This window comes from Indicator indicator, chromosome 3 (genome assembly GCF_027791375.1).
Source record: "Indicator indicator isolate 239-I01 chromosome 3, UM_Iind_1.1, whole genome shotgun sequence".
Lineage (NCBI taxonomy): Eukaryota > Metazoa > Chordata > Aves > Piciformes > Indicatoridae > Indicator > Indicator indicator.
Window position 1 is genome coordinate 16,371,745 of NC_072012.1, and position 17,063 is coordinate 16,388,807.

General features: G+C 38.7%; 1 protein-coding gene across 8 annotated transcripts in view; it reads left to right on the forward strand.

Moving 5' to 3' along the window:
• Positions 1–17,063, forward strand: part of CELF2 (CUGBP Elav-like family member 2) — a 241,067-nt gene that overhangs the window by 208,445 nt on the left and 15,559 nt on the right. The window contains exon 8 of one of the 8 annotated variants that reach the window (XM_054399930.1): positions 4,578–4,582. The exons of the other annotated variants lie outside the window; for them this stretch is intronic. Coding sequence (XP_054255905.1) covers positions 4,578–4,582 — 5 coding nt within the window. The remainder of the gene's footprint in view (positions 1–4,577; positions 4,583–17,063) is intronic. 8 annotated transcript variants of the gene reach the window in all.

Genomic DNA, 17,063 nt, shown 5'->3' on the forward strand with positions numbered 1-17,063 from the left:
TGTTTAGAGCTTTGCAGAAGGCTAGTCTCACTGTCAATGTTTATGTGGTACTCCTGTCTAAATGTCACCCATTTTTAGCAGCAGAAATGTTGCATTTCCTACATACTCTGTAACATTTCTGCAAGTTAGCTGTTAAATGTCTGAGTAGCCTGGCCTCCCAAAGTATGCTCAGCATTTCTTGAGCCATACTGACTTCTCATGATAACTCCGCTGCACAGAAGTTGGAAATTAACAGAGGGGGTGCACAGGGACTGGAAATTAACTTTTCTTGTTATTGCTGCTCTGCAGCAAAGTGGCACCAGAACCTCAGGCAGCAGCATGTTTCTGTCATGCTCTTTGTCTTGCCTTGTTAGCACAGCACTCACATTTATCCTTGAAGTTCACATTTTCCTGTCTCCCCCACCAACACATCTTCTTATCCAGCCTGGCTGACTTACTGTTCCCTCTTTTGGGTCTTGAGGCTCTTTGAGTACCTGGAAGGTGATTTCATCTCATGTCCAAGTCTACAGAGGCAACACAGTTAGAAAAGTGCATCAGCTGGAGTGGGCAGATACTTCTTTGTGATAACTAGAGCTTTGTATTGCTCAGGGTAGTATTGTAGAGCAGATACCAAAGCTTGTCCAAAGAGATTAAATATGTGTTCTCAAAAAACTCTGGATGCTTAGTCTTTGAAATGGTGTATACAGAACAACAATTTCCTTAGAAAGTCTTACATGTACACACAAATACAGGTACACAAGTGTTTCTAATATTAGAGAGCTTGATGTGTCAGAGTCTGTATCTAATAGGTCCATTGACCTATTTATGTTGTACAACCAACCTAAAATCAAGCCTTGTTAAAATGTCCTTCAGCTTAACCTTTCTTATCTGGTTCCACATTCTCCACCCTATTAAATATTTTGTAAACCTGAATATCTTCAATGAGTCTTCCCTTCTGTATGGAAAATGAATTTAGTTCGGTAAAGCTTTTCATAGTAGCTCAAAGTATTTCCATTAAAACTTGAAAAATGCTGGCAGAAAACATTTAAATCTGCCTTTCAATGTGTGGATATTTGGAGGCCTTGAGGATATTTTTTTTTTTGGTCGAGTTTTCTTTTAATATAACACTTCAGTTTGTCATGTTTCATAAGTGTAAATTATTTTGTCTGATTTCAAAGCCTTAACTAAGTCCTGGAAGAAACATTTGTGTCTTTCCAGATAATGCAATAAATTGATATTTCTCAGTTCAGAAAACTGCCCAAATTCAGGAAAGTGCAAAGGCACCTGCTTAAATTTAATCCTTTTCTTGATGTTAAAAACAAAATACTGCATGAAACAGAGATAGACATGAACATGTACTTCTGATATGCCTTAAACCATAGCAGCCACATAAATAATATCCGTGTTTTCCCCCATCCTTATCTATATCTCTTCTGAAGCTGTCTCCTGAATCAGTCTTTGACTAAGAGCTCTTATTCTGTCCTTTGTAGATATATGTCATAAAAGCCCCAAAAGGTGCTTACTTCAGTTAAAATTCATTTGCATCTTAATTTTTCATACATAAGATTTAGCAACTTTCAGTACATCAAACTGTTATGGAAGAGATGGTGACCAGGACAACTTTGATGCATCCATAACACAGAAAAACAGGCCAGGGAGTGAGAAACCAATAGGGCATGTCAAATTTTGTTACTGTATTCTATTTGCAGTATATTCAAAAAGCAGAGAAAAATATTTAGCCTCTAATACTGACTGTTCAGTCTGTATGAAACTCCTTCTTTAAGGTTCATACAATCACATATTTCCAAACAAACTCCAAATGGTCTTTCTCTCTTATGTTCTTACTAAATAGCTTTGACTGCATAGGTCTAAAGGACACTCACTTGCCTCCATGTCCTAAATGCTTTCTCTAAAGCTTGAAGCAGTATTCATTCAGAAAGAACAGAGACAATGCGATCCCCCAAACTATTAATTTTTTTATAATTGTAAATTTATAATTTCAATTTTGCATACCCATGGAAGTGTCTCCCTACAGCATTGTTAGAAATGATTTTTTAAAAGGCTTTGCTTAAAAAAACATGAAAGATTAAGCTTTCATTTTAGTAAAAATCCCCTCAGGCAATAAATAGGTTCTTTCGTCTCTTGGCCCTGGAAAAAATTAAAATGGTTTAAATTGCCCATGGTTAAAGTAACTGTTTCTTGCAATTATCAGATGGTAGTGAATAAAAATGAAAATGAACTCATGAAAGAATAAAAACCAGGTAAATGCATATTATGTCTTTCATGAGTTTCTCACGGGTCTTTTGAAGACCCATTTAATCATCTTTTTTGTCTTTTATTTTGATATGATAATTGTTTCCTTTATTTACTTTAATCACTTCTATTTAGTTAATTAATTCTTCACTTTCTTTTAGTTTTTGCTCACATAGAATATTTTCCTGTTTTAAAGGCAGGTACCTGTGGTGTTTCACAACATAAGGGTTTGAGCTGGGATAGCCTTTACCTGATTCCAGGTTGTCTGAACCAGTTTGTCTCAATTCCCTTTCATTTAGGCCCTTGAAGTTTGCATTTCCCATTAACCGTGAAGGGACTTTGGGAGGACTACCTGAGCCGGAGGTACCTGAGGCAGGATGAATCTCAGCTGGCACATATTATTATTGTTTAATGCTATAATAACAACATCAAACAATCACATACGTTGGTAGACACTTTGCAAGGTCCCTACTCTAGGCTCCTGCTTGCAGCAGGACCACTCAGGGCAGGTTGGTGAAAGCTGTGTTAAGTCAAAGTTTTAATACCTCTAAGAATGGAGATTCCACATCCTCTGTGAGCTCATTTAAATTTTGTTTCTTAAAATGCATGCATAAATGTTTTTTTTCAGTAGCCAGTAGGAAAGCCCTTCTATGTGCAAATGAAGAGACAAAACATCTAATTATACATCTGAATTTATCTTCATAAACATAGACAATGTAACTTCTAAGCTGCAGGGGGATAGAATTGCTAAACATGAAGCTATTCAGTTTCAGACTTAGGAGTCTTGATTTTCCATGACATTTTCATGATTATTTGATTCTCTAAACTATTATTTATTCACACAGCTGAGCTAGCTCTTCATGCTTCAATAAAAAAGCTCTTCAGGTTTATCTGCTGTGTAAACCTAAGAGGAAATCTTTGCAAAAAAATACTGCCAGTGTAGAAAGTAAGACCTATTTCTTTAATGACCACTAAAATCCAGACCAGCTTTTGCCACATTATATCATTAACTCTTATGTTGAAAAAAAAGCTCCCCTAAGCACAAAAGTCTAAAAATACTCATTTTCAGACAGATGCCAACATTGAAGAATAACAGCCCCCAAAAAAGGAAGTCTGTGAAGTATAGAATAAACTAGAAAAGAGGGGGAAAATTTATTACCATGCCTGTCCTCTAAGAATTAGTTCCTCCTTATTTTAATTATAGCTTCCTGTTAGTGTCCATGATTCATTATTTTCTCTATTGCAAATACAGTACGAAGATTGTCTTTGTTAGTTGAAGATATTCATGTTGCGACCACAATTGTTGAAATGTTAGAGATTTTATAAGATATACAAGATGCTTCAGCTGAGAAGCAGTGAAGAATGTTCAAATAATCATTCTTAGAAGATTCTCTTTTTGTTCACTTAGTACAATACGTTTTTCTTCAGTCAGTGGTGCAAGTCTGCCACCGTGACATTTCGTTAGAGGCCAGTACACCCACTGAGACGGCTGTGATTTGTTTCCAGGATGATCCAAAAATAACCCTACCAGTAGGTGAGGAGGAAGGTCTGACAGTTTGCTAAGAATGAAGTAGATGTTTCACATTGGAAAAGATCAGTTTAAAATGCCGAATGGCACTCTTCATACTGTAGTACAAATTGATCTGGAATTAATGCAGATTCCGTTATTATAAAATCATGTAAAATAAGGTACCATCATTATAAAATTGTTTAAAATAAACTTTATTAGTTTTGCAGCACATAGAAAGCTTCCCTAATATAATGTTTATTATTTTTAGAGTAAAGTTACAGTGGATAAATATAACACATATCTTAAATAAAGGCTTATAAATACAGTACATTTACTGTACAAATACGCAGATGCTTAAACAACCCAAGTACATTCTTTTGAATTATATATTTCAGTTACTTATATTATTAACACCATTATCTTAGTACTTGGAGCACAGAGCAGTACAACACTTTAACTCTGATCTCAGCACTGAATTCTAAAAAGTATGTGTTTGCAATGAGTCCGTGGAAACAAATCTTACCTTAATGTGCCCACCTCCCAGTTCCTGTCACTTGACCGCATAGTTCACAGAGATCTGTGATGAGAGAGATCTATTTCTAAAATTTCCTTGTCAACTGGGCTCTTAGTGCCCAGAAATTATGCTACTTCTTGGTAGTAAGCCCATCTAATAATTAGGTTACCCTTAAGCAGGCATCTAAACACATATTGGAGCCAAAATTAGGGAACTGTGCATGCTTTTTTTACTTACATTTGTATTTTTAATAATGTTTAAAAATGTCTTAAATGACTAAAGAAGAAAAGAGTAGGAATTGTGGCTGAAAATCTCCCAGAGTCCCAGTGCGGTGAAAGGAGAGCTAAGGGGTGCCTCCCTGGAACAGAGCTGTCTCTCCCTGGTCTCCTCATGTGGAAAAACAAGACAGTGGTGTGATGAAGGATGTCAATGGCAGCAGACAGGCCATCAATTAATAGGAATGACCTTTTGCATATTTGTCTCTTAAAACGTAAAAGGTCTTTGTATGTTCTCCCAGCAAATTGATTTCCAAAGAGGTGTAGCAGTTCAGTTCAGCCTAAAGGGTCTTTGGGAAGTTCTGTTGCTTAATGCTAGAGCTTAGGATGGGCAGAACCTGTCAGTAAAGAAGTGTGAGACTGCCCCACAACTGCAAAAATAGACATTTTGCCTCTTTTTTAGAATCAACATTATTAATTGATGAATTTTTAGGACAGAAATCTCTGTTTCTTCAGAACTGCATAAATACTAAAGTTGCATGCTGAAGGCTAGAAACAAGTGCATATTTTTCTGTGAAACATGCTAGTTAATTCTTTGGGATTTTGGGGGTTTTTTTTAGGAAATAGCGCACAGTACTAAACCATGGATTAGTAGGATCTAATTCAACAGGAGACATTAGTACATTATCATCTTCCTAAAGTAGTAAATCCATTCCAAGATTTACTTTGCTTTCAGTATACCAATAACACTTTAAAATACATTATATTTTGTCTCTCTGCCCCACACTTAATCTCTATTTCAAGGCACAAGAACTCCAGTTGATTAAAAAAGGCTATTTTTCTTTCTGTTGGAAGTACTATTTCAAGTTCATGATACTATCAGTTTGACTACACAGGTAGATATGTGAGCTTATATGCTATATACCTTACAAGAAGTTCCAAGCCCACAAAATGCTGGAGTTCACAACATTCATGAAACAATGTAAGCCTTAGGAAAACTCATGCACTTGAAGGAGCTTTTAAATATCTAAGGTTCACTACTGTCAGCGCTACTCCTTCAACCCGACTGAGTTGTGCGGATGCCCATGAATACCCCTGGTTTGTTTTCCTAAGGCCTGATAAATTGTGGAACATAATGGGAATTAGAGTTTATGAAGGTTTTCAACCTAATTGTTTTAGCATGGTGATTTGTTTTATGCATTGGCCAAACAATAATATCTTCAACACCTGCATGTGTTTAAAACCAAAATAAAGAAGACCCTCGACTACCTTTGCTGTTTGCAAGACAAAAATGTGCAATATGAAGGAAAATAATCCGTGCCACGTTGAACTACATATGACTTTATAAATGGTCTGCAAAGACCTGGCTGAGTAATTTTTCGTGAGACATGGTAACCCTCAAGTTTTTCAGCTTACAGAGGTGAACGACTATATCTCACAGTGTGATATTACAATGAGATTGTGCTTGCACACTCCACTTAAAATCCCTTCTTCCATGGAAATTGTTATTCATGCTCTTTCTGGATTGCTAATTCCTTTATCTACAAATTCAGTATATAGTTTATGTCATTTCTGTTTTAAAATATAGGACTCCTAAGTGTCTGAAGTAAACAAGTCTTTTAGGGACATCTTGCTGCAAACAAAAGACAAACACCTACTAAGAACTATTTATCTGATGTTAAGACAGATGTATCAGAGAAGTGAAAACAAAAATTAATCAGGCCATCCTCTCCCAAGTACTAGAATCCGAATTGCCATATGTGCATGTGATCAGCACTCTTGGAACAAAAACATTCCTCAGTCATTTTAGGATCACCTGTCTCAACCGGTCCTCCCCAGAGGTACAACCTCTTACTTACTGCACTCCCAATGTCGTACACCAGATTTAGCAGTGACCTTGGTCTCCACAGGAGCAAGTATAAGCAAGAGCCTTTCTGTACATCAATCCTTGGTAATGACTGTCAACATCAGGCTTCTAGAAGCAGACACTGTCTGCAAAAAATATGCTGTTAATTTTAGAAAGTGCAGTTACTCGGAAGAGACTTAGCTGAAAGGTAAAATCACTAAACAGAATTAGTTCTGGTTTTGTTCAGAATAGGGTAACATTGTTTAACTTGAGCTATACACTTGGACTCTACTAGTAGACACTAGTATTTATAGAGATGCTACTGCTTTTTGTTTGTTACTGCATAGTAGTTAAAATATGTCAAAGATGTTGCAGCCCCACAGGTCGCAGCGTGAAGAAACCTGTACTCCAAGCAGAGTACTCTCAAGTAGAGCCTTATTGATTCTAGATCGGAAATTCTTTGGACAGTGATTTAGAAGTGGTTGTATGCTGAAGTGTCCCCCACATGGAGGTCATTTCAGCATCAGGATATGAGTCCCTGAACAATAATTCACTCTGAATTGTGTGAGATAGCAGTAATAAACATGAGAGCACAGCTGGAAGTTCTCTGTAGAAGTGCTAATACTCTGGTTTTGATGTGAATTCGGTGGTGCTTTGATGAACACAGACCACAGCCCTTGGCCCCACTGAGTAAAACAGAGTCATAAATGCTCAGTAATAACTCCTTGTTTTCTTCATATAGTGGCCTTTCAATTTGATTTCAGCTTGAGTTACAGTTAGAATTGCCTAATGGTCAGCTATGAAATTTATCCAAACCAATCAACTGTGCCTTATTATTCTTTTCCCCAGCCAATTTGGTTCCCAGCCAAAATAAACAAAAAAAAAAAAACCAAAATTTCTTATTGTGGTCTGCTGGTGAAGATGCACGATGTGTTACAGGCACAGTGCTGAAATAGGATATATGACTTCCAGTTTACACTAGAGGTGGATGGTCTTCACCAAGCAATGCATTTCGATAAACCACAAGCACCAGTGTGGAATTGCCCTGAATATTAACTTGCTTTTTACCTCTCTCTCCATCTTGATTATCTCATGGGAAAATGTAGCCTTGAACACAATAGCCTAGATTCAAAGAGAAATGCCCAATCAATAAACTCTTGTTTCCTAAAATACCTTCTGTTAGATAGATAGGTTTGTAGGAAATTTACAGAACAGAAGACTAGAAAATTACAGAAATAACCAGCTGCTAGGTTTGTCTGCCACATCTGTAGTACCTTTTTAGGCTCTGTTTCCTCCTCCTCTTCCTCCTCCTTTTTTACACTTCTGTAGAAGCTGTAATTTCAGGGCAATCAGAAGCGTCAAGTCAGGCATTAAAGTAAATGACATAAGTGAGTAAAATAAGTAACCCTGATTTGCACTTGTCCCAAGCCCACAGAGCTTCCTTAGCTCTCAGAGACCTATGTACTACTGAAGAGTGTGTATTTGTGAGTTTAAAGTTAGTCTCGAGTTCATGGAGACCTTGGCCTCTTCTGAATTTGCATCGAGTCTGAATGAATTGTTTCACCTATCTATATTTTCTTTTTTTTTTTTGCTTGTATAAGCAAATGTACTCAAAGGATTTTGTAAAATATAAAGCTGTTTTCAGAGAGCCAGCTTCAGCCAGTCTCACCATTGGGAAAGATTCCTCTCCTCTTCCTCTACCTCTATCTTAGTCTCATTTTCACATCCATGCACACAGAAGCAGCCAAATGTTGCATGGATACTTCTCTCTCTTCTTCTTTTCTTCACTGGTTCTTCTCTTCTACTGTACCTTGAGAAGGTATGGACAATCTGTTATGAGAATTGTTCACTTGAAAGTAATGAAGAAGTGAAGGGACACTGACTTACTTGAGAGGCTGTGATAATAGTATGTGCCTTTCTGTATTGTCATTTTTGTTTCCCCCAACTCTTTCTTTCTCTCTTGCTTTTCTGGTACTCTTTCCCTGGGTTGTGTCTGTCACTTTTATTTTATTCTATCCAAGCACAAGCAGAGCACTTAAATTTACTAAAATCTTCCTTTTTGACATGTCAGGCAGCACTTGTATCACAGAATGAACAAGTTTTTACTTCTCTCCACAACAATATTGGAGGACCTCACAGAGAATTAACCGCCCTACACCAGGACAATCCACCTCTCCTTTGCCAAAAATTGTCCCAAGAAACAGAACCAATGCATGTTGGTGCTATGTTAGTGACTGAGAGACCACAGGTTTGTGCAAGGGTGAATACACATATTGGCTGGAGATCACTTTAAAGGGCAGACAATTTAATGCCAATCACACATGCTAGTTAGATTAGAATACTGATGAGCCCTTTTGAAAGGCCAACTGCATCTTCTTTCAGCAAAAATATTAAAATACCCCCTTTCCCCTACCTCCCCCCCCCAGATTCTCCACAAGAATAAATTAAAATTTGGAGGTGTGGTTATTATCACTGAATAATTAGACCCCATGGGATTAGAGACACTCAACGTTTGTTAATGCCCCTGGGTTGTGATTATCTAATAATGATGATGCCTCTGTCATCGCTTAATTATTCTTCCCCTTTAAAATGTTCCTTATGCAGTCAGAGCCCGTAGAGTGTGCTCATTTCAGACAGAAACACAACTGCAAATTCCTGAGAGCAATGTCACATGGGTGGTGTGATTGACTTACCCACTTCTCCCCCATATCCATGTTTATAATCCTCATTTCATAAACTCCAGCACTGCTATACTTGAATGACTTTTCTTTTCCAGAGGAGAACTCCATCTCTTCAAACAACCATTTATTCTTAGTGCTACATAAAGAGAATACACCTTAATAAATTGACATTAAACATGTAAGATCAGATCTGGCCAGTATCCTGCATAAGTCAGATTGATGGTCCAGATTTCCTACTACATACAACCTCCTACCATCGGGTACCATTATTCTGTTAAAGAGAATACCACAACTGAAATAAGATCATATAAAAGAGACTGAAGTTGGAAGTTTTGCATAGACTTGGTCTAACAGAACCAAACTTTATCTAGTATCTGACCTTTTTTCCAGTCAGACCAGCAGGTGTTCATTTTGTTTAGATGCAGTTTGCAAGGCATTGTTCAAAACATCACTGTTTTTTGCAGCTAAAGATTAGAAAGCAAACAGAGAATGCAACCTTAATCTGATTGCCTTTAAAGCCAGTTGTTGTCTCTTAGTTTTATTATCCTTCTTGTACTAACAAAAGGACAATGGAATATTCTCTTTACCCCAGAGTAAACAAAAATTTTTAAATCAGCCTGCTAAAATTAGAAATTTCTACCTTGGGTTTCATATTTCTTTTTTTCTGTCCCCAACTCTTATATTTTTCCATGTCACTGACTGGGGAGATGTTAGAAGTATCAAAATAATTTTTAATTTTTTTTTCTTGCTGCATTTATTGTCTTTGAAAAATTTCTTTATATCCTTTCTTTCCTTTATCTACTCTAGTTTTATTCTTTGTTGCACACTGCTGAATGTAAAGGAAACTAAGAGGAATCTAAAATACCAGGTAAATCTATTTGTGACAGCCAAGAATCTGAAGCACAGCCAAGCGTTGAGTGGCGTATTTGGTGTCAACCTCTCTTCGTGGAAACAGACCAAAGAACAAAAGCCAGATCTCCTCTTCAATTTTCTTCCAATACACACGTTCATTCTTCAGCTTTCTTTCATTCCACCTGCGTGTTACCTGACTTTTTTTATTTTCTACTTTTCATAGGTTTGTAGTATAATTGAGGTTGGAAGGCCCTTCAGAAAGTCTATAGTACAACCCCTTGCTCAAAGCAGGGTCAGGTGTGAGGTGAGATCAGGTTGCTAAGGGCTAGAGCCAGTCAAACCATGAAAACACAGACCTTTCTTGTTTCAATTTACCTCTCATCCTCTCACATGCACGACTCCTTTATCTAGCTGATGACTTCCTCATAAGTATTGGGAGGCTGTCCTCTCCAGCCCAAACAAGCCCAGCTTGTTACAGGATGAGTGACCTTGCTGGCCTTAAACTGAACTCCCTCCAGCTGATCAATGTTTTCCCTGTGATGAGGAGCCCAAATTTGAATGTACCATGTAGATGTAATTTAACAAACAGTGAGTAAAGAGGAAACATCACCTGATCTCTTAGCTCTTCTCCTGTTCCAACAGCTCAGAATGCCAGGGCATTCTGCTACTTCATGGTGACTCGCCACCAGGATGGCCCCATGTCATTTTCAGCAGAGCTTCTTCCCAGCCCACCCATCCCCCTGCTGTGTTCCTGAAAGGGATTGTTCTTTTACAGCTTTGCATCTGCCTTTGTTAAATTTCATAAAGTTCCTGTTGGTCAGCTCTGCTTATCTGCATTCCTCTAAATGGTAGCCATTTAGTCAGATCAATTTTGTCAGTGAGCTCGGGAAGGTACCAGAAAATCAGAAATACACCCAAATTCAGTAAAAGGAGGAGGATTCTGGACTGAGACAACTGCCAATACGGTTTTAACAGGAGTCTCTCCGAAAGGAAAACATGCTTTCGCTGCAACTTCTCATGCTTAAAGTCATAGAGATACTGAATGTTAAATTTGTTGGTAATAGTCACCATCGCTGGAGACGTTCAAGAGAAGACTGGATGAGGCACTTAGTGCCATGGTCTAGTTGATTGCTTAGGGCTGCTCTTAGACATTTGCCAAAGAAAATCAAGGAAAGAACAGGATGGGCGACACACTGCAAGCCATCTGTCTTGTAAGGCATAGCAGTGTATAAACTGAATTAGTGCTTTTCTTCAGAGCAACAATGAGAGCAAGTGTTTATCTAGTACTTTGTTTCATCACCAAGTGCTCAAGCAGCCTCCCTGGACCTTCCAGTTGACCTCCCCAGTTGGAGAAGTGACTTCATTATATAAATTGGCCCTGAGACATGAAAGGGGTACAATTTGCCCACAGCTGTGCTACAGACAGACATAGGTATGTGATTTTCTTACTTCAGTATACCTAGAAGACCTATCAAGGGCACTTCTTCATCTTAGGTGTAGGAAGTAAATAGGCATAACAAAAACATGTCTGTTCCTGCAAGATATGGCTTTCTGATAGACAAGCCAGCAACTGAGGGGAAGCAAAATTAGCCCTGACTTGCAGCAAAAAATCCCACACCATAGCAAGTGCTTTATCCAGGACAGCACAAGCAGTTTGAGGCAGAACTAGGAAAGGCATCAATAGCATGTAGTAGTTTAGCTCAGCCTGCATGTTTTGTGCAAAGCCATCCTCCTTTTTCTGACCTATACTGTAATTAACGCTGGGTGAATCTTTGCTGTCTATGTCCTTTCTCTGATGGGCTGTGCTTTGCAGAGTAGCGCACGTCCTCTGCAGATTAGCTCAAAATTGCCCAGCATCAGTTGTCCCACCTGAGCCCAGGATCTGACTGAAATAATTACATTCAAATTCCTGAGTTTGCATGGTTTGACATCAGTTCTGCAGGCAGGATAAAAGCAGATCCCTCGATTTCACATCACCAGCTTGTTAACACATGTGACCAACAGGGCAAGATCCAACCCACAACACATTTGCTCTCTGAATAGTCTACATCTACTTTGAGTTTACCATCTCAGTCAGTGGAACCATGTGCACTTCCAGACAACAAACCGTCCCATCCTGAGATAGAAATCTAAAGGTAGAGTGTCTGAGTTGGAGGTCAGAATCAGTCCAAAAGAACAGTTTTAACAGGACTAGCTTAACCTAGCACTGATGCAGCCAAAGATGGGGAAATCAATCCCATCCACGATGTGCACAGCAAAGCCAAAGAAATATTTACACATTGTTGCTTTTCCTAGGTGTTGTTATCCTGAATCTAGTTTTCCAGTTGCAGTAAGTCCAGATGAAATAAATCACCATGACTTCATCCAAAAAAACAGCCAAAAGTTTCCATGCTAATACCTGTTGTTTTTCTAGGTTGGCATAGGGTTTAGGAATTGTGTTGAAATGTAATTTAAATTAAAAGGGAAATTTTTAATTAAATTAAAAGGGAAACTAGTTCTTGCTAGTTTATATTGCTATTTTTAAAATCTCTGTCCTAAAAGGTCTGTAACCTTTTACAAGTAGCAAAGAATGTGTGGAGAATAGTTGAAAATGCCATCTCCTTTCAGACTTAAAAATCTCTATGAATGAAACATTATTAGCTAAACACAGATACCTATACTGTGTAAAGCAATGAGTCCAAATGCAAATGTGTTCTGTGTATCAAAAAGAGCTATTAAAGAAACACCTGGGTCGAGGCAATCCCAGGCATGAATATAGGCTGGGCAGTGACTGGCTTGAGAGCAGCCCTGAGGAAAAGGCCTTGGGGGTGCTGGTAGATGAGAAGCTCAATAATGAGTCTCCAGTGTACCCTTGCAGCCCAGAAAGCATCGTATCTTGGGTTGCATCAAGAGAAGTGTGGCCAGCAGGTCGAGGGAGGTGATTCTCCCTCTCCACATCACTCTTGTGAGACTCCACCTGGAGTACTGCATCCAGTTCTGGAGCCCCTGTTACAAGAAAAATATGGATGTGCTGGAAATGTGTCCAGAGAAGGGCCATGAGGATGATCAAAGGGCTGGAGCTCCTCACTGAGAGAGGCTGAGAGAGTTGGGGTTGCTCAGTCTGGAGAGGAGATGACGCTGAGTAAACCTTATTGTGGCCTTCCACAAGGGGAAGAAAGGGGCCTACAAGAAAGCTGGTGAGGGACTTCTTAGGGTGTCATTTAGGTAGTGATAGGACTAGGGGGAATGGATCCAAGCTAGAGGAGGGGAGATTTAGAGTAGACGTTAGGAAGAAGTTCTTTACCATAAGAGTGTTGGTGAGACACTGGAACAGGTTGCCCAAAGAGGTGGTGGAAGCTCCATTCCTGAAAGTTTTTAAGGCCAGGCTGGATGTGGCTCTGGGCAAGCTGATCTAGTAGAAAGTGTCCCTGCCCATGGCAGGAAGGTTGGAACTGTATGATCCTTGAGGTCCCTTCCAACCCTGACAATTCTGTGATGCTATGATTCTGTAATAGTAAAAAATTCATCAATTAAATGTAGGAAATGTAGTAAGATAAAATGGCTGGGGTTGGGATGATTTGATAGGATTCTGGGGAATGTCTTTCTGCATTCATTTTACAGCTTGTTGATAGTATAATTTTTATTATTGGAAGTTTTCTGGGTGTTTATTAAAATTGAATTGATTTTGGAAGAAAGAGGATGAAGGTTGTGAGACTGACAGGTTAAGTGGGAATAGAAGCGTCAATGAAGAAGAAAGAGTAAAGTAGTTAATAGTAAAATAAGATTATTTTTTTTTTACCTTCTCATCTTTCATGGCTGTAGATGCTAAAGTGTTCTGTAAAGTCCCTGTATGTGGCCTAGATGGAGAAACAAGTGACCATCTTGGTGTGTACCTGCATGAGAGCAGATTTTTCTACAGGTTACTGGACAGCTCTTTCAAGTCTAAACTGACTTCCTTGTCCAGTGCTGCAATATTATTTTTATATATTAATACATTGTTAATGTCAATGGGGAATATGACAAACATCTTGTCTGAACTCTTGCAACAACAGCCAAAAGATTCAACCCTGTAGCTACTGCCAGTAGTCCCTGATTGAGCAACAGCCTCTTTGAGAAAGTTGTTGGCTTGTTCCAATGGCTGATGTTAGAGAAGAAAAAGTTCCTTTGAGTAAACAAAATCTTATCTATCATGTTCTGATGTTTATCCAGGGCTTAACACTGTGAGGGAATGATCGGTGCAGCTGGTAAAAAGCATCTCTCTTCTTCACTGGCTATTGTATATTCAGCCAGCATTCATCAGGCTGGAGCTCCAGTCTGTTGAATCTCTTCCCCTGGCTTCAGGATTAGCTAACTAAATACTGCCCCAGAAATGTACCAATTCCATGGCATATAGAGCTTTTAAGAAGGCAAAGATAAAATTCTTAGTATAAAGAGAAAAATAATACACCAAATGTTGTGTATACAGGCTGTGCTGCTATACAGAGGGATAGCAGCAACCCAAGTCATTTGCACTTTTTTTGTATGCTTTGATTTTCCTCACTGTTGCACCAAGTGCTGGTGCACTTGTAGCACAAAGAGAGCAATTCCTAGTTGGCAGTACAGCTCTGTATATCAAGCAAAATAGCTGGAGACAGATGCCTACTGGTTATTAAACAGCACTATGAAGCTATTTGATTCAGAGCAGCAATGTTCTGGTTCTGATGTGGAGGATGAAGGGAGTTGTAAATGTTTTCCTTTAATTTATGTCATGACAAGGGAACCTGGTAAAAACCAATCTATAAATTCCTTAGGTGTCCAATCCATTTTTGTCATCTGGACAACTAAAAGCCATAAATATAGAAATAACACTATTCCAACAGTGAATTATACTTCCTTTGCCATTAGTCTGAGCAGTCATGGAGCCCAAGGACTGACATAAGACAGTTGTACAGGTGCCCCCAAAGTAGCGTAGTCATCTACTATTACCATAAGGCAAGTGAATTTTCTTTTTCCCCTTTGGTTCAACATATGTTACAATTTATTACTTGAAAGAAACCAGAAAAGGGCAAAGGACAGGAGAAGGATAGTCTTTGTCTTTGGATAGATTTTGTGTATTCTGGAAGCATAAGAGGTAAAAAATTTCAGCTGGCCTAAACTTCCACACGTCTTGCAACTTTTGTTTCATCCCCCTTTAAGTTTTTGGGGAGACAAGGAACACCATTGCTTCAGCTGTTGGTTTCATCCAGCATTTTGTGAGAAATTTTCACCTCTCAATGTCTGGGACTTCTTATGGCCCCTTTATGATAGTATTTTAGCTCAGTGATTCAAACATGTAGGTCTCAGTCAAAGAGAAGGAGATAACTAATGTGGAGTCTCTCAGGAAACCTCACACAGCAAGGTGCTGGATCTGTCCTTCACAAGTGCCTTAACAAAAGGAGCTCCCTTCATTTCTGCTCACCCTATGTTCACTAAGATAATGGAAACCACACAATTTGTTCCATTTCTTTCTCCTCAAAGAAATAATAAGCCAAAGAGAAAAAAAATCATTGTCCCAGTGGATCTGTGAGACAGATTACTGCTAAGCAGAAGAAATAGCTGCAACAACAAAAAGCTGATTTCTGAGGTGCTTCAGTGCTCCAACTAGTATTTTACATTGATTACATGCCAAGTCATTATTTAGGCAAACTAAATAATCTGCATTGAACTTCAAATGGTAGAATCACTGAGGCACCTGCTCTGTGCTTGTCTGATGGAACAGAGAAACTTGGTATGAATGAAAGAGGAAAAGAGCTGTTGGCCCCAGATACTGCCCATCACTGAAGCGTGTGTTTGAGCAGTGAGACTGTACGAGCCACTGCAACATACTCTGTGGGCTGTGCAAGAGGGAAGGTTTTAATCAGGTTTGTCTGCCTTCTCCAGCAAATGTGTTGACAATCCATAAGCATACAACTCAGTCACAGAAGTTATTTGCCCCCAAGAGCTTTAATGTAATATTCAGGCAGTTTCCTAGCCCCCATTTCACTCATTTCTTAAATATGCGTTTTCTCAAGAGAAAAGGGTAATAATTCTCTGAAACAGAAATGGATGGATTTCCACCCACCCAAAACCAATCCGATCCTTCAGCTTTGAGGTTTATATGCTTCCTTTAAATGATCTACTACTGAACATCAGCAGAAACAACAAGAAGTGTTGGTCACAGGGTATTCACTTTCATTTACTTTGATTTTTTTTTTCTCTCTGTTCTCTGTTGGTGCTCACATTATCTGACAAAAGTGGGGTTTTTTCACCTGGGTTTTTTGATTACCTTTTTTTCAGTCAAAGACATTATTGGTTTCTTATTGCATTGTGGGGAGAGATTGAATACTCAAAGCTGTTTCTATCTGCAACATATAAAATTATTCAAGTTAAATTTGCACATGCTAGGGAAGTATGGTAAGGAATGCTTCATGGAATCTGGAAATCTCTCCTTACCTACACCAGAAGAGTCTTTTGTACTTTGAGGACTTTTGAGTTTGAAGGTTTGTCTTTGGTGGGTAAAGGCTTGTAAAGGTGGGTCATTTATAGGTTAAAGCTTTAAGGTTTACCCACAAGGTGAAAAAAAAGTTGTCTCCTACTTCTCTTTACTGGATCCTGCCAGCTGTAAAGACTTCACTTTCTTGAGGGTTTGCTGAGTAATCTGATGTGTTTGACAGCTCAAAAGAACATCAGGATAAAAGTGGTCTTAACTGTTTCAGAGGTAGGCAATGAATAGGAACAAAAAAGCATGATGTAGACACGATGTGCCTCCAATATATCATCAACAAAGCTGACTTTAAACATTCACTTTTCAGAAGATAATGCAACTTTTTAAAGGAAAAGAAAGGAATGATTAATGCAGTAAAGTAGGGCTCAGGAGACAAGCTAAAAACCTAATTGCTTCTGCAGCTTTTATGAGGATGATTCATCTGGTATAACTTTACCTACCTGTAAGTTCAGTGTTTAATCTGCACTAGTTATTCAAGGCCCTTCTATGAGAGAGACACTTTTCTAGTTCATCCAACCTCTCTTTAAAGAAAGCTCTTTGTGAGGTGCTTTATTACTTTCCTGTATCAAGACATTGAGTCTCTTTCTCTTCCTAAGGATGTAGTTTAGATGGATTCATCTCATCCATCTTTGTTGTTCCCTTGGCATTGTAGCAGCAAGGACTTTTTCTCTATCTGAGCCTCAGCTTCCCCTCTGACTGAGGCTTTGGGGACACAGTTTATTTATTTGGGGA